The sequence below is a fragment of the Ailuropoda melanoleuca genome, chromosome 2 (genome assembly GCF_002007445.2).
Source record: "Ailuropoda melanoleuca isolate Jingjing chromosome 2, ASM200744v2, whole genome shotgun sequence".
Lineage (NCBI taxonomy): Eukaryota > Metazoa > Chordata > Mammalia > Carnivora > Ursidae > Ailuropoda > Ailuropoda melanoleuca.
The window spans coordinates 145,829,507-145,853,293 of NC_048219.1; the positions used below are offsets into that span (position 1 = coordinate 145,829,507).

General features: G+C 41.5%; 1 protein-coding gene across 1 annotated transcript in view; it reads right to left on the minus strand.

The window, feature by feature from the left end:
* PDE11A (phosphodiesterase 11A) overlaps positions 1–22,603 on the minus strand; it is a 374,013-nt gene extending 351,410 nt beyond the window's left edge. The window contains exon 1 of the mRNA XM_034654788.1: positions 21,544–22,603. Within this exon, the coding sequence (XP_034510679.1) occupies positions 21,544–22,455 (912 nt within the window). The 5' untranslated portion in view covers positions 22,456–22,603. The remainder of the gene's footprint in view (positions 1–21,543) is intronic.
* Between the last annotated feature and the right edge of the window lie 1,184 nt (positions 22,604–23,787).

Consider the following 23,787-nt stretch of genomic DNA (forward strand, 5'->3'; position numbering starts at 1 on the left):
GAGAAACAAATAAACAAATCATAAAATGGGCAGAAGATATGAACAGACACTTTTCCAATGAAGACATACAAATGGCTAACAGACACATGAAAAAATGTTCAAAATCATTAGCCATCAGGGAAATTCAAATCAAAACCACACTGAGATACCACCTTACGCCAGTTAGAATGGCAAAGATAGACAAGGCAAGAAACAACAATTGTTGGAGAGGATGTGGAGAAAGGGGATCCCTCCTACATTGTTGGTGGGAATGCAAGTTGGTACAGCCACTCTGGAAAACAGTGTGGAGGTCCCTTAAAAAGTTAAAAATTGAACTACCCTATGACCCAGCCATTGCACTACTGGGTGTTTACCCCAAAGATACAGACGTAGTAAAGAGAAGGGCCATATGCACCCCAATGTTCATAGCTGCATTGTCCACAATAGCCAAATCATGGAAGGAGCCGAGATGCCCTTCAACAGATGACTGGATTAAGAAGCTGTGGTCCATATATACAATGGAATATTACTCAGCTATCAGAAAGAACGAATTCTCAACATTTGCTGCAACATGGACGGCACTGGAGGAGATAATGCTAAGTGAAATAAGTCAAGCAGAGAAAGACAATTATCATATGATTTCTCTCATCTATGGAACATAAGAACTAGGATGATCGGTAGGGGAAGAAAGGGATAAAGAAAAGGGGGGTAATCAGAAGGGGGAATGAAACATGAGAGACTATGGACTATGAGAAACAAACTGAAGACTTCAGAGGGGAGGGGGTGGGGGAATGGGATAGACTGGTGATGGGTAGTAAGGAGGGCACGTATTGCATGGTGCACTGGGTGTTATACGCAACTAATGAAGCATCGAACTTTACATCGGAATCCGGGGATGTACTGTATGGTGATTAACATAATATAATTTAAAAAATCATTAAAATAAAAAAAAAGAATACAAATTGTGTTTCCAAATAATCTGGGCTCAAACCCTGGCTCTCCGACCTGTTAGCTGTATGATCTTGGGGAAGTTACTTAATCTTTCTGTACCTCAGTTTCTTCAACTGTACAATGGATTGATAACTGACCTACTTTATAAAACTGTTGTGTGTAATAAATGAGTTAATACACGTAAAGTGCTTAAGACAACGCCTGGCACACACTAAGCTTCTTGTAAATGTTAGCTATTACTAGTATTATTATTTTGCCTGCACAGGCATTAAGGGGTTACACTGCATGCATTGAAGTTTCCTGAGACATCCTGACCCACACTCTCCAAACACAATGCAATTGCTGGGATCACTACATGTAAATAATCAACATCGTCTGATGTCAGTGGGTGTGAATTGCTAACACAGCTTCTTTGGTTTTGAATTTCATATCCTGTCAAGGAGCCTTCTTCTTTCATGGACAGTACTGGTACAATCTTGAATATGTGATCAGAACATGAGTATAATCCCTAATATGTCCCATAGTAGTAAAAGTGTAGACAAAGTCAGACAATGTGGATTTGCATCCTGGCTCTGCCACTTACTAGCTGTGTAAACTTTGGCAAGTTACTAACCCTCTGAAAGTCCAGCTTCTTCATATGTAAAATGTGGAAAGTAATAGCATCTATCTCACAGAACTTTGTGAGGATTAAATGAGATAACTACATATTAGCACAGTGCCTAGTACATATACTCAATAAATGTTAACTATTGCTATTAATTTTTCTCTGGTTTGGCTAGTCCAGTTGATATGAGTTCTTTCCCTGTGTGTTACTCAAAAAATAAATTATGGTAGCAACTCATACTTTAAGGCTTATAAAAAAGTAAGGATGAAATTTTACTGGCAGAAGTCTTTTCTTGTGCCATTTTAATGTCAAATTTAGTTCACTTTAAGATGCATTTTTGGAAGATTTTATTACAAACCTTTTAATATAAAACAATTCTGGAGTAGTTGCCTAAGTAATTTATAGAAATATGTTGAGAAAGTGGTTGATCTCTGTAATAGAATCATCAGTGCTTCCTTTCTACTAAGGTTTTTTCGTTTGGTTGTATAATTTTTTTTTTAATTTTATTTTATTATATTGTGTTAATCACCATACAGTACATCCCCAGATTCCGATGTAAAGTTTGATGCTTCATTAGTTGCGTATAACACCCAGTGCACCATGCAATACGTGCCCTCCCTACCGAGCAGGGAGTCAGATGTGTGGCTCAATCCCCAGGATCCTAGGATCATGACCGAGCTGAATGCAGATGCTTAACCGACTAAGCCACCCAGGCACCCTTGTTTGTTTGTATAATTTAAGAATTCAGATCAGAACTTCAGGATGAGAAAATTCTGGAGTTAAGACAGAGGATATCTAGCCCATCAAAGTCGGGCAGACATGACTTAACATGGTTTGCTTTGGCAAAGCTGAGCTAGTCACTCATCTTTGGTTCCCTTATTTTTCTCAATCCATGAACCTTTCCTGGTCCCATTACTGCTCTTACAAAGTGGTCAATTTATTTCCATTAGTGTTAACTATTAATTAACTTGTTCACTGATGGGCTCTCAAAGATGTTTAAAGATTCTTAAAGTTGGAAAAGCCAGAAATATTGAGGGAAATTAAGTTTATAATAGTAGAATTATAGGTTGTAAAGTTGTTAGTTTGGGGCAGAGAACATTACCTGGAATCTTTTGCCCACTATTGCTATGTCTAAGGCCTCTCTTGTTTGTGTGGACTCATTTGTGCTCTTAGATTGGAATAATTCCGCTGAAAACTTTCTTTTCAACTTGGGAGACAAAGAGTCTCAGATCCTATGACGTATTAGTTGGCTATACCCTCTACTGCAGTTGGTAAGAAGACCCAAAAGCAAACCTAAACCCAAATCATTTCTTTCTTAAAGATATCACCCAACGGCAATACCCAACTTTGGGTATTCCCAACTTTCCCAAAGACATATAAAGATAACCTGTTGCTACTCAAATACAGCTCTAACACAAGTCCCCTAGTCTACACCTCTGGAGAGATGGCAGCCCTGAGCCACTCCTATAACATTCTGGAGCAGCCACTAATAACTATTGAGTGATTTGGACACATAGCTCATTAAACACTAAGCATACCTTGCTAGAAAGATACTAATTGTACAACTCTTGGGCAGAGGTGTTTTGTAAGGTTTTTCCTCTTCCTTTCCGTAATTAACATGAAATTTTAGAACTGGAAATCTTATAAATCATTTTCCTCACCCTCTCATGTTACATACAAAGATTCTGAAATCCACAGAGAGCAGGTTATCTGGCCAAGTTCCCATGGATGATGAGTGCAGAGCAGCCCGGATCTGTGTCCCTCTCCTGCTCATAGGCCTTCCATCATTTATTGTCTTCAAAGTGGTCCTATCTTCCTATTTGTCCCCATCCTCCTAGCCACTACTATCCAAGACAGACTCCTTGTTGCCTCATAAACATTCTATGTAGGAAATGATTACAAGCAGAATTAGAGAGGTATATTAGAGGCAGATTCAATAATCTAGATGAAATATAATGGTGACTTGGACTGGAGTTGTGGCAGCAAAGATGGAGAAAAGTGGACAAACCTGAGATCTCCGTTAAAGAGTAAATCAAGAGAATTTTATGATGGAGTTAATATGGTGGATGAACAAAAGGAAGGAATCAGAGAATATGCCTAGGTTTCTGGCTTGGGTAACTGAAGATAAGGAAGGTAAGGTAGGGGACAGAGAGTGCTGGGGCATAGGGCAGTAAAATAAAATGTTCTCTCAATGTTTCAGATAAAATAATCTATTTAAAAGGTAGCACGGCTTATGTGAGAGGAGGAACAACTCTTCCCCCTTTTCTGGATTCCACGAGAACAGATTTCCCTTAATCTTCCAGCCTTTGGACCCACTCCTTGCTCTTCCCTATGAAGGCATGGTAAATTATCTGATTAGTATGCCAGGGAGACTAACTGGGTATGCAAAGCCCAGCCCCTTGCTCCCCTTAATCTTCTAAAGTTAGGCTACCCACAGAAAGCATTCCTCTACTCTTTTCCTCAGTGTTGTAAGTTTCAAAGGGATAAGCCCTTATGTGGTGAAGATTATAGGCATCGAGCATTGTCTATATCTGGGAGAGTAGGTCTATTTAATTTTGGAGGTGAATATTATAAGCCTTTATTTTTTTTTAAAGACTTTATTTATTATCTGATTAGTATGCCAGGGAGACTAACTGGGTATGCAAAGCCCAGCCCCTTGCTCCCCTTAATCTTCTAAAGTTAGGCTACCCACAGAAAGCATTCCTCTACTCTGTTCCTCAGTGTTGTAAGTTTCAAAGGGATAAGCCCTTATGTGGTGAAGATTATAGGCATCTAGCATTGTCTATATCTGGGAGAGTAGGTCTATTTAATTTTGGAGGTGAATATTATAAGCCTTTATTTTTTTTTAAAGACTTTATTTATTTGACAGAGAGAGAGACAGCCAGCGAAGAGAGGGAACACAGGCAGGGGGAGTGGGAGAGGAAGAAGCAGGCTCCCAGCGGAGGAGCCTGATGTGGGGTTCGATCCCAGGACTCCAGGATCACGCCCTGAGCTGAAGACAANCCAGGGAGACTAACTGGGTATGCAAAGCCCAGCCCCTTGCTCCCCTTAATCTTCTAAAGTTAGGCTACCCACAGAAAGCATTCCTCTACTCTGTTCCTCAGTGTTGTAAGTTTCAAAGGGATAAGCCCTTATGTGGTGAAGATTATAGGCATCTAGCATTGTCTATATCTGGGAGAGTAGGTCTATTTAATTTTGGAGGTGAATATTATAAGCCTTTATTTTTTTTTAAAGACTTTATTTATTTGACAGAGAGAGAGACAGCCAGCGAAGAGAGGGAACACAGGCAGGGGGAGTGGGAGAGGAAGAAGCAGGCTCCCAGCAGAGGAGCCTGATGTGGGGTTCGATCCCAGGACTCCAGGATCACGCCCTGAGCTGAAGACAAACGCTTAATGACTGAGCCACCCAGGCGCCCCTATAAGCCTTTAAATATAATCCCATATCCGAGGATCTGCTCGACAAGTTAAAAATGTGATATTTTGACGTCTCATTTCCTCTTCTGTCTTCTCTCTTGTCTCAGCCAGTTCAGGGCAGGAAAGAGAGATGTTATTTATTGGGTCTTCTCAGAGCCCAAAAGTGGGAGAAACAGTGATAGAGGAACACAATTGTCCTAACTCTGACACTTACGGCTCCATGGCCTCAGGAAAAGGTCTCTGGGCTGGCTTTAGCAAGCCTCAGGCCTCTTCTTTAGCTTTGTACGTTTACAGAGACTTTGAGAATTAGAACTGCATTCATAATAAATGGACTCCTTTATCAAGGAAGGGAAAAATTATCTTTTATAAAGCTGGAGTGATTAAAAAAATACACGTCCACCCATAAGTCAGGCATTACCTTCTGCTAGAAATAATGAAGCAAGATGCAGGTGTTAAGATTCAATGTGGTTTTCAGTCAAGAGAAAACATCAGCTCTAGGAAACAGGGACACACAGCTTATAAAGTTTGGTTAACTTTCCATTTGATGGATTGTCACAGAAGGGCAGCAGCAAGTCCTGTGGCTGAATTTAACAAATGACTAAGCAAGTTTTGGAGTGTTAATACATTGGGGAAGAAGCAATATAATAACAGAGGTGATTAAATCCCACATGCTTCCTGGTGGATTCAGGAGGATGGAAAATATTTCTTTTCTGTGTACAAAAGGGAAAAAAGAATGCTGCAGGAGACATTCACTAAGAGGAACTTAAGGTTAACAGAGACAGGACCTCAAACAAGCAATCAGCCTGAGAATTGCTGGCATAGTAACTTCAGTGTTACCATTGCTTAAAGTTCCTGGTAGATACTAAACTAAGGGATATACCAAAGAAATAATATTTATCATTATTCTCATTTTAAGAAAAGGCTGGATGTTATATACCAAATGTTTAAATATCTATTTCCCTGTCACTTGCCCTACTTAGAATGTACTTGAGGGGCAAGGTCTTTTTCATATCACAAGGCTTTGACCCTCGGGAAATAAATTACAACCAAGGGCCACAAGGGGTAACAATTTGAAATGAAATTAAAATTGTGTGTTTTAAAAGAAAAATATTTCATGTATCTGATTTTAAAGTTAAAAAAAAGATATAATCGCAGGCCATATAGAAGTAAAAAGGAAACTCAGTTGTTTTCTGAGGGAATCCTATGAGATTTAAAAATTAGCTTGGGAAATTAAAAACTGGGAACAAATACTTATTCTCATGGTATAGCCATTTTATGTTAAGGTTGGTAATGTCAGGGAGGGCCAGAAGCATACAGGGGAAAGAGAAGAAAGAATAAGGCAAAGCAGAACAGGCAGGATGAAGGACAGGAGGTGGGAGGAGAACAGAAAAGGCAGCAGGAAAAGAGAGGGTAGTTGGGAGGAATGAAGGGGAAGCACTTACTCAACAGGAAGACAGGTGTGGAATGCCAGAAAAGAGGAAATGGAAAGCACAAAGAAATGGAGAGAGGAAATGAGAGAGCTTGAAGCCAGCCAACAGTGAAGGGAACTCTGAAATATGTTAGGTAAATGTGTTTGTTGATACTGTTGTTCCAATGAGCTCTGGAGCATTAACGATTGTGATTGTGATCGCTGTCTTTAGAAATGTCATTTAACTAGTCAGCACAACTGGTCACAGATAACTTTAGAAGAGCTGCATACTTCTCAAAGGACCATTACCATTTCCTAGGGTTACAATAGATAATCCAAATAAAGATATCTAGGGTCTAAAGAAGAATTTGACAATCTCAGAGGATGCTTCCTGGAAAGAAGTACAGACTAGAGAAACAAGAAAGCTTGTGGTTCTTTGGGGGAAGACGGAAGTGGTGGTGGTGGTGGTGATGCATTCGCTTTCATCAAAGGCTGGGCGCTCAGCTCTCTGTATACGTTAATTTGGTTTAAATTACCACCCCTAAAGCAGAGAGCTCCCAGTCTGACCTTTTACACTCTCCCTAGTGAATCAATCGGTCTGGCGTAAAAGACATCATTACTGCCATCTAAATAACCATATGAAAAGAAGAACACATGTCTTTGCCAAACACTGGTTTCCCAAGGCCCCAGGCCTATTATGTTAGTCATAGCTGATACCTTTTTTCTCTTGCTTTCATCCTCCCAGCTTTGCTAATTCTTCCTCTACTGGTAACAGATGAATTGCTCTGTTCCCTTTGCCTTCACTTCTCTAACATTCAAACCTGGACCGCCAGAGCCTTGTACCTAACCACTTGACCTGGGAACCCAACCCATCCTTATATATGAGAAAATGAAAGGACCCTTGGCCTATAAAGTGGCCTAGCTCAATATTATCAGCTAAACCCCTGGTCTTAATATGACCTTATAACTTAGTACTAGTACCTAGGCCACTTGCCCTAGTGAACAAATTCTTGATCACCTTCCTTTTCCTCACTTATTCACATAACAAATGTTTACTGAGTACCTAACTACTACATGCTAGGCACTGTGCCACATGCAGGGAGTGCTATAAGCTGAGAAAGTCATAGCGTCTTCCCTCAAAGAGCTCACAGTTCAATACAGAGAAAGACAGGTGAGCCAAAATTGAAATTACCAAAAATGGAATAAACAGCAAGAGTCCAATGGGCAAAGTGTTATGGAAGTAGGTAGAAAAATAATAAACTTCCATGGGGAGTCTGCCATCCTCATTATTCTTACTGATAAAACCACAGCACAGGCACCACCCCAGAATGGCTTTATGGGTATGCATCCAGTCCAGTCACACTGAGCCCCATGCTAAGAAGGGCCCCCTGTACACACACTGGAAGTTTAAGTTGAATTTGTGTTTTGTACGTGAAGGCTGATGGAGCATGCCCCGGGGGCTCACACAGTCCAGCTTCCTGTTGGGTTTTCAGCCTCCTGCTCCCCACCCCAGCCCCATGACCTCTACCTCTTTCTACCCAGGGTTACAACAGGTTGATGGGGGTTGAGCTCGGAGTGCCCACATTCTGCTGTTGCCCTCCATTCCCAGTGAGGTTGTGGGAATGGGTATGAAGAGAATCAGGAGCCTGTGGTGTCTTGGGGGTGGATCAAGGCTCTGGCTGTTTCCACTGCAGGCTGACAATACCATAGCACGTTCAGGAAGCAACTCTGCGGTGGCCTCCCACCCACCCCTGATCCAGGTATGATGCGTGTTCTGGCACCGAGGCTGCAGTCCTTTGGGGTTGCCCATTTGTTGTAGGTGGGGGTGGCTGGCCTGGAGGGATGATGAGACCCCCATTTTGATTTTTCACTGGGTTCCACGAATTATGTAACCAGGTCTAGCTCCATCCCTTATAACCAAACTTTAGACCTTTGAGATTAGAGACAACAATCTCCTCAGCAAATTTCCTGCTTACAGAGTCCTATTCTCCAATCCATTCTCAACAACGGAAACTAAAACAGCAAGAATCCTCTCCCCATGTCTTCCAGGTCCCTTTTTCAAAGCTGGTTGTCCCTCTCAAATCTTGTTCTGAGAAATTCATCACGCACATGAACTCAGCCTGTGACAACCGGAGGAGCCGCTGGAGAGGATGGCTCCCCACTCGCAGATCCTACACTTCAAGCTGGGATCGACTTTGAGACAGAGCTAAGCTGTAGTTGCCACCCTCCCTGCAGTTGGTATGGCTACATGCCTGAGTTCTGGAGCCTAGAAAGACAAAAAATGGGAGCAGGAAATAATGTGTGCCAATTCCAGACCTGACCCACAAATCCTCCCATGTTGTTTATCCATTTCTGTCTCCCCTCATCTGCTGATCACACATTGAAGCCCCATGTTGTAGGTATGGAGGCAGGAAAGAATGCCCTTTTGGAGGACGGCTATCCATCAATCAGCAAGAGCTGCTGAGCTTCCCAAGAGTAAGAAATAAGCTACTGTTGGTTTGCCACTGAGCTTGCGAGGTATATCTGTTAAAGCAGCTACAGTTACTCTATTAATAAATACATGTGTGGAAATTTTTGAAAAATACATAAAAGAAAACACAAAAAGAGCAAAAGAAACCCACCTCTATTAATGTTCTCATGAATCATCTTCCGGCCTTTCCCCAGGCATTATTCCAAGTACCTTTTACTAAGTTCTCACAATGTAACAAACAGCATGTTAAGCACCTTTCATATATAATACCACTTAATCCTGACAACAACCTTTTAAGATAGGTATCATTATCCCCATTTTAGGGCTGCACAAACTAACAATTGCAGAAGTAAAATATGATACAACTCTCAAGGGGTTGGGACTGGGAGTCAAATTCGGTCTGTATGATTCTGAATTCAACCCCCTCCCTCATGCTTTTGTTGTTGTTATTATTGTTAAGAAAACTGGGATGCTATTGTTTTATAAACATGCTTCATTCACTTAACATTTTGTGGGCAACTTCCTCTGATTAAATGCTCCATTTTATGATGTACTATAATCTATTCATCCAAACATTTAGTTGGGTGTTTGGATTGATAAGCTTACACTATTATAAATATCTTTAACATGAATATTCATATACACAAATCTTTGCACATACCCATAAAAAATTTCCTTAGAATGATCTGGAATTGTCAAATCAGAAGTTAGAACTATTTTTAAGGCAGTACATTTGTATTGCCCAACTGTCCTACATCAGTGATTTCCAAAAGAGGGGAGGATTTTGACCCCAGGGGACATCTGACAGTGTCTAGAGACATTACTGTCACAACCGAGGAAGCATCTGGTGGGTAGAGGCCAGGGATTCCAAAATGTCCAAAATGTCAATAGTGCCAATGTTAAGACACTCTAAGCTACATAATGGTCTCATCAGGGCATGTCACTATTAGGACAAAACAAAGGCTATAACATGATTCACCAAGGACCTACTTACTATATGCCAAGTACTGTAGTAAGTGTTAAGTTATCATTCAAGGAAGAGGATCAGATCAACAGTCAAGAATAAAAAGAGGAGGGGCGCCTGAGTGGCGCAGTCGTGAAGCATCTGCCTTCGACTCAGGGCGTGATCCCTGCGTTCTGGGATCGAGCCCCGCATCAGGCTCCTCCACTGGGAGCCTGTTTCTTCCTCTCCCACATCCCCCCACCTTGTGTTCCCTCTCTTGCTGGCTGTCTCTCTCTGTCAAATAAATAAAATCTTAAAATAAAAAAGAATAAAAAGAGGAGGTGGATTGGAAGTACACTGTACCTTCATTTGCCAGAGAGAAAGCACATCTATTTCATTTTATACCTTCATGTCTTTCCATATCATTTTCATCAAATGATTTCCATATAATTTTGCATTAAATTATACATTCTCACAAAGTCGCCACAAGAAATTATTAATTTTGTTACATCACTACATACATAAATGCTTGATCCTTCCAGGTTTTCTCTAAGAATAAAATTGGCTGTTCCTTCAACAGAAACTCAAGGTCTTAGGTATAAAACATCCCTACGATGACAGTGGCTCCTCTTTCCCTTTGCTGACCTTTTTGTTCTTTAATTTAACATAGCAGATCGTCTCAATTTGGTTAATTCAGAGGTGGAAAAATGTTTTCCTGCCCTTTCTATTTTAAATTAGTACACACTCCCTGAGTGTCAGTTCCTTTCTGGCTATTCAATGGGACTCACAGCAGGCATGGAAAACATAAAGGGACCAAATCAGAAGCTGCTTCTCTGTTTCCTCATTTAAGAAATGGATGGCAAAGAGAGAGGGGAAAAGATGCCTTGGATCCCAGCTGTGCTATCAGCCTCCTCTCCAGAGATTCTGTGCTCCTCAGTCGGCTTGGTCAATGCTTAGCACATTCACTGCCACCTGCTCCTTTCCTCCTTGCTTCCCTGCATACTAATCTCTAGGCTATAGCAAAAAGGGGATGCTGTGGCTGCCCTGGGCATTCAAAGCCAGTGCTCAAAGAAGAGGAAGAAAGGGAAGAATCTGAACCCACTCTCAAATATCTGAAGAAGAAAAAGGAACCAGCCTTAATGGATGCATAAAACATATACTCTATCACTTAGTGGTTCTCTAGAAGCAAAAAGCGGCAGCTAAGGGGAAAATGCGGATGCTCCATAAAGGTGGCCATTACAGATGGGATTATAGCTTCACCTTTACAGAGGAATTTATGCAGAAAAACCTAGACTGGTTTCCTTAGCAACCCTGAGATAATCTTTCCCACAATGTCCCAAGCCTACAGTTCTTAATTCCATTACAGATGTTATTAAAACTTTAAATATGTAATCATGCACATTAAGTTGCCAAATACCCATAGAAACTATTAGGTTATTAAACTGTATATAACCATTTAAATGAAAAAGGAGTAACATCTAATTTCTTTAAATTGAAAAAAGTAAAGGTTAAGACATTCTGACAATCTGATAAATATAGGTAGCATAAGAAGAGTGCATAGCATAAAATTAACAACATTTCTAAACAGAAAAACATAAAATAAAGAAAGCCTATCTTTTATTTGGTGACTAGTCACCACATTTAAAATAAAATTGTATCATAGATTCCACCTAGCCTAATAAATTATTACAGCTTGATTATAAGCACCATCATTTAGTATTCATTTACCCTTTTATGTCAGCTGTTACAACTTATTTAGTTTACAAGTACTAGATCCAAATACTGTCATTTAAAAAAATCTTTAGGATTTCAAGTATGCTTGTCAAATGCATGGTATGTATAATGGCCAGTAAATCCTGACAGTCTAAAATTCATTTAAAGCATTTGGTTACTTTACATTTTAAAGCAATCATTACCTATGTATGTATAAGGCATCGTGTACGTATGGTACTATCCTGAAATGTGCCTGAGATTTGTTTTAATCCAGTATGATAAGACACGCAGACATGGAAACAAGTGTCTTGAAGGAGGAAGGTTATATTCACAGAACCCTAAACACAGGAGGCAAGGCACACCATGCAGGGCCCCATGGGGAAGGACCAGTCAGGAGGCAGAAAGGGAGAGGGCAGAACATGGCCCAGAGCCTTTATTGGGGTTCTTTTGGGAAGAAATTGCAGAGCCAGGGTAGGGTCCCTGGGTCAGTTGGGTTTTAGATAGTGTGAAGAATTTCAGCAGGCTCTGGACTGCAGGGGTGGTCCCTAGTTGTCTGGGACCTGGCCCTGGGGTGACATCAGCAGGGGGATTCGGGCTTGGTGTGTGAGAGTTTGATTAAGGAGATTGTTGGAGATGTGGGCTCTTCGGGTGGTTGGTCTATATATCACAGGTGCACTTGCAGGGGAGTCCTTTGCTAGCTCTAGGAATTAGTTACCCCCAAGAGGGGCAGTCTTTGCAGGATCAGGGCCCCCAAAATCAGAACATCAAGAATACGGAAAATTAGAAAATATGGTCAATACAGGTACTACCACATTTTAATTCAAAGTTCTCCTTTCACGCACAAGGACCTTTCCAGGGCCAGGCCCTGTGAATAAAGCCTGCTAGATTGTGCATTTAAAAATATGGATAAAGTCTTACATTTCTTACTTTATCCTTTTGAATATTCTTTCTTGTTATCTCATTAGAATCTTTTAATATTGGTTTTAATAAGTAGATCCTTACAAAATAACATGGGGTAGACATGTCCAGACATATTATATCTTTATCAAAGCTGAAAACATTAAGGCAGAACTGGGCGTAGAAATCAAGATTCCTATTTCCAAGTCTAGAGCAGGTTCTATAACATGCTAATGGCTTTTACAGTTTAACAAGATGATTAGTAACTGCTGAATTCATTTCTCAAACAAATGGGCTTAATCAGGTTGTTTAGGGAAAATATTCCATTAACTAGACCAAAGTCATCTCATCCCTGTTAAGTGTGTTTGGTCCAGGCTGCCTCCCATGGATTTTCTTCTGGGAAACAGCATATTGGGAATAAACAAAATGACTTGGACAGAACAAGACAGCCAAATACAAATATGGCATTTCTGAACTAATTTTCAACAGATTTCAATCATTATCTTCTATATATTGATAAAATTCAGTGTTCAAATCAAAGATGGATATTCCCACCTGACTTGGTCTCTACACACACTCACATTCCTGGTGAGTAAACTAAGAAATATCCCGATGACTCCAGATAGTCCCCATTTGGCTCTCCAGATGCTCTTACCACTTTTCACTACTCTGTTCTGTGCCAGAAGGCTGACTCCTATGAATCGCTGTGCAGGGAGGACTCCCTTTGCCCTCTTGGTTTCCACCAACCCTCGGTTTAACCACTGAGTGACACTGATAGGAGAAGAGGGTGTGAGGAGGGGAACATTTCCTGGCTCCCTTGCCTCCAGGTCATGTTCGTCAGTGGCTGATTTCCTCTGCCTCAGGCCACAGCTCTGGCTGGGTGGCCCCTCTTCCACGGCTGTAACTCTCTCTGAGGGTTCTGGTAGTTGCACCCTCCTTTTGTATTGTTTACCATTCGATAATTTGTTATTTCAGCTGGGGAGGTGGTGTAGCAACCAGCCCAGTTTACTGATGTTAACTATAGGGAATAGAAGCAAAAGACAGAGTTCTCACTTGGACATGCCCCATGGACATCTAATAATTACATCTTGGAATGAGTAGTTTGTAACCATCTCAGAAGCTGAATTTTTTAAGACCTTTTGAGAGTATGTGAAACCTAAGAAATGTAATCAATAAACTTGGAAGTGCAATGTTCCTGAAAAATAAATAAGTACAATGTTGGTCAATATAATCTCTCACGTCTGAAAGGACTTTCAGAGAAAAATTCTAACATCTGTAAGACCTTATCCTGGAAGGAGTGTTTTACCTTCAAGAAGTTGTATTGTATGAATGGGGTAATCATGAGAAAGCTAGAAAATTCAGTTAGCCAGAACAGTCATGCTCCATCTTACGCTTTGGCCAAGAAGAAGTTGGCTGTGGGCTGTTGCTAGTTTAGTATCTGGCTAGCGGCAGTCTATTTTCTCCATGGTTTCCACATGGAATAAAGTAAAATTTAAAAGTAAATAAATAAATAAAAATGAAGGGGGGTGGGGAGACAGGGGTCCAACAATTAATATGAAGATCTGATTAGCAGACAGGCAGTTCAGATAACTGTCCAGTTATCTGGGCTTCATAGCCCTACTTTTTTTAAAAAAAATCTATAAAATCAGGTCTAAAGAGTAAAAGATGTGCTCAGGGGATAAATTTCCTGCTTTAGCTATCTATATGGCCTGCACAGGCTGAACTTTGTGCTTAGAGGTGGTTGAACTGACCACATAAAGGGTGTATCAGTGTAACTACTCAGTTGAATAGATTTGCATTAATCCATATATGACCTACTACAGAATGGGAAATGAAGAAGCCATGATATTGATCTTGAGGAATTCATGGCTAAGAGGTCACATAGTATCCAAATAATTATAAAACTACGAAAATATAGAGCACATTAAAGCATGACAGAAGATCAAAGAGGGAGAAATCTGTCTAGTTTGGGTGGGATGGGGCAGAGATTAGCAAGAGCTTCCTGAGGTGGGGCTTTGAGGGATGAGAGGATTTAAACTGACAGAGAAAAGGAGGAGGCAAGGGGACAGTTTTGAGTGTGCGTATAATAGTCAGTGGTCAGTAGTGGCCACACCGGGGATGGTGGGTATGAAGGCTCTGCAGTGCAAAGATCTCCCTTCGAATCCCAGCTCTCTCATCGCCTAAGTGACTTTGAACAAGTTACTCAACCCTTTTAAGCCTCAGTTTCTCCTTCTGTAAGATGCGGGTGGTAATAGCTACCTCTGGGAATCCTGGAGAGGATTAAAAGAGACAATGCTTGCTGATGAGCTAACGCCTGGCTCATAATGAGTGCTCCATAAATAGAGTTATTGGGAATCCACAGTGGAGCTTCAGTTCCCCTTCTATCATCATGCTTAAATTCTTAAAAAAATTGACACCCTTAAAAAGCTCTCAAAGTTTCCTCATTTTTTCATTTAGATAAAAAGGATTTCTTGTACTAAATCTGCAGTAGCCAAAAGCTATATGTTATGATAGGAAAGAGAATTTATCATTAATATATAAAACCACTGTTCAGTCAATGAAACCAACCAATTAATAAGAAACCACTGGAATTATAGAAAATACACATTTTTTAATACCAGGAAACCTTCTTTACTATTTTAATCCCCCAAATAAATAAAAATAAATTTAGCCTGAATGCCTATAAATGGCCAGGAACCAACGTTCCTCCTAAAATATTAGAAACCCAACCCACTCTCTTATGACTAAATGGCTTCTTTAATGATTCAAATTCCACTTTCCAAAAGAATGTGGTTATATTGCAAAACACCACCCTTAAAATAAGTAACTAAAGTAGCAAGTAGTGGACATCAAGGATCTTGTTGACTTTCCTGTAAAACAACTCAAAGCTATTTCAGAGGAAAGCTTCATATGACTTTTCAACACTATATTAAACATGAAACACTAACTTCCAAATTAAGCCAGCCTTGTAAATAAACAGGTGACCCAAATCTCAGGAACCAAAATAAATTGGTCAGATTAGTAAACATTTAGCTTATGGGTTGGGGAAAAAATTAAGTTAACCTTAAATTACCTCCCCATGATTCTGTAGGAACTGTACTTCTCTGTAATCTATCCTCATGTACAAAGCAGCAAACGCAATTTGTCACTGTGTTTATCATGATCATGTGTCTGTCAGGAAGAGGGGCTGAAACAGCAAATGTTTCCTGCTTCAAGCACAAAATCAATTCTGGTTCTGGGCTAGTGAACATGTTTGTGGGCTTAGGGGAATTTTTAAAACACTATGTGCAAGGCTGAAATAAGAATTCATGTAACTCCTTTTAATACCAGTGTTGGGGTGGGATCAACATCTGCCTTTTAAGCAAATCTCAAAATCTCAATCACAGGACCATAGACTCGTGTCTGTCAGCAGTGGCTCATCAGGGAATGAAGCATATTCCTCACTGAATTTTCTAGATATATGAAATTAATCCCTTCGGAAGCCAAACACATTTAAATGTAGTTGTTTCAATGGAGATTATTCTAAAATAAAATTCAATGAAAGTGAATTATAAAATATCATTATTCATATTCTTATTTAATACATATAATAAGTATGTCAGTATAGTAGAATGCCTCCTTAAATACAACTTTGTGCATAATTTTTGTTTGTTTTCCATCTCTTCTCATCAAGGATAAGCAATCAGCTCTCCTCCCTTCTTATATTAGGAGAAGGCAAAACAAGATTTGAATGAGAAAATATGGAGAAAGAGTAGTCCTGGCAGAAAGGATGAAAAGCACAGAAATAGAAAAGCACAATCCAGGCATTGAAAATGGCACATAATTTAATTAGAATGGAGCTGAGGCCATGTGAAAGGAAGCAGTAGACACTAGCTGAAATAAAATTGAACTTCTCCACCTAATACTCAAAATGACTCAGACTCAGGGCCAGCTTCACGGACACATGACTGGTGCAGTTGCCTAGGGGCCCCCTGCTTGACGTTTAATGCTGTGCTATATGAAACTCTTAATAATTTTATCTTTGAATTTGTGCTAAGTGAAGTCCAATGGAACAGTGGCATATGACCCCAAATCTTGAAGCCTTAGCTCACACTCAGTCTTTGCTCGCACTGCCTGCCCAGGACCAGTTCTTGGTCGTTTATCCATGCTCTATTGTGTCCTGGGCCTCCCCCGGCCTCCCACCTCATCACCCTCCCCTTGAGATCAAGGGCTACAACCATGTCACCCTGGTTGAGGGAGAGGCCCAAACCCCACATCTGCCATTGCCCTCTGCTCCTGGTTGGGATCTGGGTGGGAGTGTGGGGAGGGTCAGGTGCATGCCCCATGCCATCACAGAGAAAAGCAAGGCTGTGGTCATCCTTACCCAGAGCTGGCAGCATTATGACCAATTAGGCAAGGAACTCAATGAGGGCCTCTTATCCACCCCTAGTCCAGGTACAGAGTTTCTCGGCATGGAGGCTGAAATCACTAGGGTGTTGCATGTCTGTTGTGGGTTGAGGCAACATACTTTTGGGAAGAGAAGATTAACTTCACCTCCAACCAGGCTCTTGCTTTACCATTTTGCATTACACTCCACAAATTACATATCTGACTCTACTTAGAATCTACTCACCCAGCTTCTTTTCCTGTTTTTGATAACAGCATCACCCTTTTCCATATCACCCAGGGTATTATCTTCCCTTCCTCCCTAGGCCCACTCCACACCTGCAGAACATCTTCCATCTGTCCCCTGCTGCCCATTCCCACTGTCCCTGCTTTAGTTCAGTTGTTTATCATGGCTCCACTAGACCATTATAATAGACTGCTAATTACCACCATAGCTTTGAGCCTCCCCCGTTCAATCCACTCAGCCACTGCCACCAGGTTACCCAAAACACCACCCTGATCCTACTAAAATGTTTTTAAGGACTCCCTGTAACTGTTAGTCACCAACTGTTAGTAAAATTCAAGTTCTTTATTCAGGCATTCAAGGTTCTTTCTTCTTTTGCCCTCATCTTACTTTTGCATATTCATTCCATAGCATGGGCAATACTCTGGCCAAATGAAACCACTCACTGTGCCCTATACACATTTTGTGCTTGCTCAGTACTGTGTCTCTGCTGAAGCCATTTTGCTACACCTGGATCACAAGCCCAAACCCACAACCATCTCCAATGGTGAAATCTAACCCTTTTTTCAGCTTGAATGGCACCTCCTCCATGAAGTCTTCCATCATGAGGCCAGTCATAATGGGGCTCCATTCTCCTCTGAGACTAACCATTTAGTTTGCAACATTTATTAAGTACAGCGCTTGCTATTTACTTATTTGTGTATAGTATATGCCCCTCAAATACAAGTGTTTAGAAGGCAAAAAAGCATGTCCTCTCACCTTTGTATACCCACAGTCCCCCTACCCAGGCCTTAAGTGAAATGGGCGCTCAGTGTATGTTTTTTGGAACTAATGAATAAATGAATCTGTAGTATAAACAGATCAGGTTTTCTGAAAGCCTGGCACACCTGTAACCCTTCTGCGTCATCCCCTTTCCTACTCCCAGTTCATCTAACAAAACATCCTGGCTGCTTTTCAGACCCAAAGCCCATCAAACACCTGTATCATCATCATCAACACTAACNCAGATCAGGTTTTCTGAAAGCCTGGCACACCTGTAACCCTTCTGCGTCATCCCCTTTCCTACTCCCAGTTCACCTAACAAAACATCCTGGTTGCTTTTCAGACCCAAAGCCCATCAAACACCTGTATCATCATCATCAACACTAACAAAAATATCATCTCACACTTTTTATTAATGTTTAAAGTGCTATATTCTGAATGCTCAGAATAATCTCAAAGAGAACACCTGTTACTTAAGTGCTCTTATTTTCAACCTCTTGAGGGCAATTTTTTCATTACTATATTAAAGTGGGCTGTTTAATAACTTATAAGTGTCAGGGGAAAAAGGTAAACTGTAGTCACTATGATCCATACTGGATAGCTAAAAGGCTTTTTTTTTCACTTGCAATTTTTTTCTTCTAATTTCAAGTCTGTTTTTTTAAACGAAATGAGGAAAGTTATGAAAAATAATGAAATAAACTAAGGAGTTTTTTTGCTGTCAAAACTTGTATTCAACTTCAGTATTTCATTAAATAGTCTACTCTTGACTCCAGAATGTCATGCTTATTATCATAATTTCATAAGTATCTTTAATGCCTTTCTCTCACCCATATTCTGAATCCGAGAGGATCATCAGTCTAATTTTCAAATGATCAAATTTTGAAATTCCGCATGATAAAAATTTTACCTCCTGAAGAAGAAAAAGAATGCTAGTTGAATCTGAGCAAGAAACACCTTAAAAACATAGTAGGTAATAAAAAAATCAGAGAGGATGGTTATATTTTTTACAAAGAAACTTCAGAATGTTTATATATTATCAGAATTACAACAACACTGTGATAAAAGAACATGCATTTTAAAGGTTGTCAGTTTTCATTAAGAGAAACCTATAAGAGAAATGGAAAGGATGGGGGGAAATGCTAGAATTTAGGAAGGATGCAGCATTAATACAACTCCATAAAAAATTTATATTGCATGAGTTTCTAAAAGGAACAAAGCATAAAACTTTTGATAGGATAGGGTCAAGTGTTATCAATCACAAGTAGAGGAATCTGAAGTAAAGAGTAGGAGGGTAGATATTTCTATCTTCCTTGTATGTAAAGATGGTTCTAAAATACTTAATTTAAGGGTGGAACATGGCTCAGGGAAAGAGTAGGTTGGTCAAAATGTGCTGAGTCCACATCTCAGTCTCCGATCAGGAGAAAAACAACTGAAAATGAGATAAAGAAAAAGAATTCTAGCAGACTAGTATCATCATTATCATCATAAATTGTTATAATTTCCTGAGCAATTGCAATGTGGCAGGTACTCTTTTAGGGACTGTAATGCAATACTCATTTTATTTTCCAAACAATTATCTTATCTTTGCCATGTTATTATTCCCATATTGCAGATGAGGAAATTGAGACTTAGAGATTAAGAAATTCTCCCAGTTCACACTAACAGTGACTGCATATTATGGTGTACCATAATAAAAAAGGGGGGGCAAGTTTTTTTTTTAAGAAGGTAGCATAAAAAATGGAAAACACACCAGGCTAAAAATATAGAAATATAGTAGAAGCCAGTGGTGAAAGAAAAGAGAAACTTTCTGAACAGGTCGAAATGAAGACAAGGCATGACACAGACAGATCTCAAATTCTCACCCAATATCACACCCTCCCTCTACCTGCCTTTTGCCAGACCTCCCAACAACCTGGTCTTCTCTATAGCCATCACTACCACCCTGGGAACTCTCCCTTCCCACTGTCAGCTTCCAAATATCAGAGCCAATTTTGCTTTACATTCTGTCTTCAGAGTACAAGTAGGGCCAAGAGGAAATATGAGCTGCTACAAACCCGATTTTCTGTAACTCTGGTAACACCTCTAGCCACAATTCCAGGCAGCAGGAAGACAAGTTAACTGCTGAGGAAGCTGGGAATTCTGCTTTGGAAGAAAAGATGGTTATGTGGACAATATTAAATACAAGCTGGGAGTTGAAGGAGGAGAGCAAGAAATAAAGGCTATAGAAATAGGAGAATATCAACTGGGAAAGAACAAGAAAAGTAAAGGCAATGAAGAGAATAGACTGCAATTCTGGGTTCTAACAAGTGCTATCCAACAAGGAAGGAAGAGATTTTTTTCCCCCCAAAACACAATAAGAATGTGGAAGTAATGGAAAGGAAAATACTTTGTGATTGTTCAACTTCTTACAGAATCTTCAACATATCAATTGTTAAATATTTTCATTTCTTCCTATGGCTTTCCAAGATCATAGAGAAACTGACACTTGTGAAGTTTCATTCATTGGTTGCCTGACCTAAAACTACCAGTCTTCAAGGAAGGTATAATGAATAATGCATCTAATCAATAACAAAAGTTTAATGAAGATGGTATTTTGACAGGCATCCCTGACTATGAAAATGTTATATTGACAGATGCCTCACAAAAATGTGAAACTCAGTTTTAGTCCAAGCTAGTCAATTTTCTATGTAAAATTGTCAACTTTCAGATGAAATAAAGAAAATTTTGCCCTCAGTGTCCTTCCCACCACTTTTGCTATTCTGACCAACAGCTACCAAACTCTAGAAAAACAGGTAGCTCTATTAGATACTGGAAAAAGTGCTCATTAAATGACCACAAAACTTTCATAACCAAGTATCAGAACGTTCAATTCTTCCAAACCCTGAAGAAGTCTCATAGAAAGCACATCCAGTTTCATCATGTCCAGTGAATAGATACTAAAGAAATTAGAACTGACTGGCTTTCGGCTCTGGCATCTAATATTAAGTTCAAATCGCCATGAAAATGAAAGGCTTAGAAATACCAAAAAACAGCATGTTGGGTTTCCTTTTCCTCTTGAAACTAGCATGTTTACCCTGCTGATTGCCTTTGGAATTGCTTTAAAAAATTATCCATATTTGTTTGTTTCACAAACTAAAAACCTACTTGCTCAGTCCTTTCAAAAGCTGACTGCAGAAAAGGCTATATTCAAACCTCAAGATAAATAATCTATTTGTCCAACCTTTCTATGCTCAATAACAGAAACAATTAAAAGGCCCATTCTTCCTCTGATTTTCCTCCTCTCTTCTTCTTCTCTACCTTGAAATGTATGCAACTTTAAGCTAAGGGATGTGAAAGTAGTTTGGTACTTTGTTTACTGTCCAACTTTGAATGAGAATGAAACTTATTACAGTCCCGAAAGACATCAGAGACACCAACATCCCATTTTCTTCAAACTTAACACTAGTATTCCGAAGCAGACATTTTTTTCAAGCACCTCACAAATACATTCTAAAACCATACAATGATATTGTAGACAAGGAATCTTGACTGAGAAACATGTGATATTATTGAGTACAAAATGTAGTCCTTGTGATGTATGAACTGTTCATAAGCCACTGTGTGTTAGGAAAAGACCATTATATCAAAGATGGTGTAGTAACATTCTAACTGGTCTAAACTCAGAAGAAATTTAAGTAGCAAGATTAGTATTGTAAAGAATCTAAATTAATGTGTTCCTGGATGCCAAAGGGTAACAGAAGGCTTAGCTTCCAAGCCAATGGGGCTCTGGAAGGGGGACAATGCAAAAATCCTACCTGGTAGGCATCAGGAATGTTGACCGTTTCTCCATGCTCCCCGACATAGCCAATGATGCCTTTGCCCCAGGGGACCTGCACCTCATTTGAGTTCTCTGTGCTACTGCAGGGCAGCAGTGGGGTTCCTGCATGCACATCAAAGAATTTGGAGACCAAGCTCTTCTTGCCAGCAGCTGCCCCTTCCACCAGGAAAAGAGAGCAGCGGTCAGCGTCCACCATGAGGCAGACAAAGATGAGGATCTTGTAGCTCAGGCTGGTAAGGTCAAGGTCATTGGAGATATCCTTGACCAGTTCCAGGAAGAACTGACGCTCGTTATGCTTTTTGAGGTGGCACTTGTAGTCCATGGCCGTAGGGGGGTACTGAGGCAGATTCACCCTGGATTCCAGCAGGGCACTGAGAATATGGGCCGTGGTGGGGGGCAGGGAGCTGGCCTTCCGGAGAAGTGCCCTCCGCCGCACACTGCTCAGGGGCTCCTGGGCCCGGGAGGTCACCTGTTCATCGTAGGTCCTGTTCACGTGGATGGCCTTGGAGCGAGCAAAACTCTTCCTTAGCTCTTTCTGAGAAGCTCTCCGCTGCAGGCTCCCATCGCCCCGGCCGCCACTGGCCCAGCTGGGACTCAGGGGAACCCCACCACAGTCCCCGCCACCCAGAGCAGGCTGGCTGTTGGCAGAGCTATTTGGTCCAGTGCCACCACCAACACTGCCGCTGCCTCTCCCACCACTATGAGCCAAGCTGCTGGTGCCGGCCACTGCGAGCCTTGGGCCTACAGCCCCCTGACTCTCACTGTGCCTCTGCAGCCACTTCTCCACCATCTCCTGCTTCCCCTTCCGCATCAAGTAATCTTCAAACAACTCTGGGTGTCTGTCCAGGAAAGTTTCCACTTCCCCAAAGTCCAGGTGGGAGGCTGTCATGGTCCCAGACACAGCTTTCACTGCCGCTGTACACTTGGACCAAATGTTTACCTACCCCAGCCCTCTAGCTGGTCCTGCACATGTCTACCCCCACCAGTATTCCCAGCTCTGTGCGAGATTCTGCGGAGCAGTGGAATCCCAGCTGGGAGGTGCCCCTTCCTTCGGGCTCAGAGAGTGGCTGGCAAGAACCCCACCCCCTCGTCCTGCTACTCCTGCTCCGCACAGGTGCCCCCACTGAGTTGCTGCCTTGGCCACAGTTCCAGTCTGGAAACCGGGAGCTATCGCTGTGCTCGCTCCGGCTGCTACCGCCGCCGCTGCAGCTGTAACCGGAGGAGTGGACCACTGTGAAAGGGAGGTAGGGCAGGACACGCCCCTGAGTGAGGCACGGAGCCGGGAGGGAGGAAAGGGGTGGAAGCAGGGAGGCTCGGGAGCCGGACCGGCCAAAGTCCACCGCCCAGGATGCCCAGCGGTTCCTGGAAGAGTCTTTGGACCGCCGGAATCGGCGCTTGGGAACGCGGCCGACTCCTGATTGGAACACGATTAAAGGGGTAAACGCACCTTGTTCCTTCCCCCTCCTCCCTTCCTTACCTCTCCAGCCCTCCCAATTCCCCGCCCCTTAATCCTCCAGCGTTTCCAGGAGGCCCCAAGGGAGCCCAGTGGGAGCCGGAGTACGAGGAAGTGTTGGGTGTTTTTTGCAGGCATCAGACCCAGACTCCTGACTCCGAGGAAATGAGGATGCTCAAAGAAAGGGAGGATTATTTTTCTGGGATGTGACTGTGGATTGTTGGTTTCTAGGATTCCTGGGACTGCCCGCTAATACTGCCCAGCTCCTGTGGGCGTTCAGTAAATATTAATGGAACTGGATTTCCCCGAAATTAGCAAATGAAGTTACCCTTCTATCTTACGACTTTAACCAAATTAATCCTCCTGGGGGAGTGGGGAAAGGTGTACATGGAGGGAGGGTGTAAAACACAGTTCCTTGGATTAGGGCAAACTTGCCTGGCAGGGGCATATAGCAAGGTGGACTTAAGGGCCTCAGGGGGCTTCCTTCCAAGCCAGTCCTGCATGTTATGGGTGGCTTCTCTTTTCATGAGACTGACCATCTCTTCCTTCTTTCCCCACCCAATCTGGCAAAGCCACCAATGCTTCCCTCCTACCAACATCCTATGTCTTGTGGGTAAGGATTTCTTCTCTGTGGGAAGCTTTTCTTTCTAGACCTAGAGATGCTCCAGATCTGGTTTTCTCAGCTAGTTAAGACTGAGAATAACATCAAGCTTCCCTTGGGCCTTTTCCAAGCCTAGTGGTTAAATGTAGGTGATTTTCCAGGAAAGA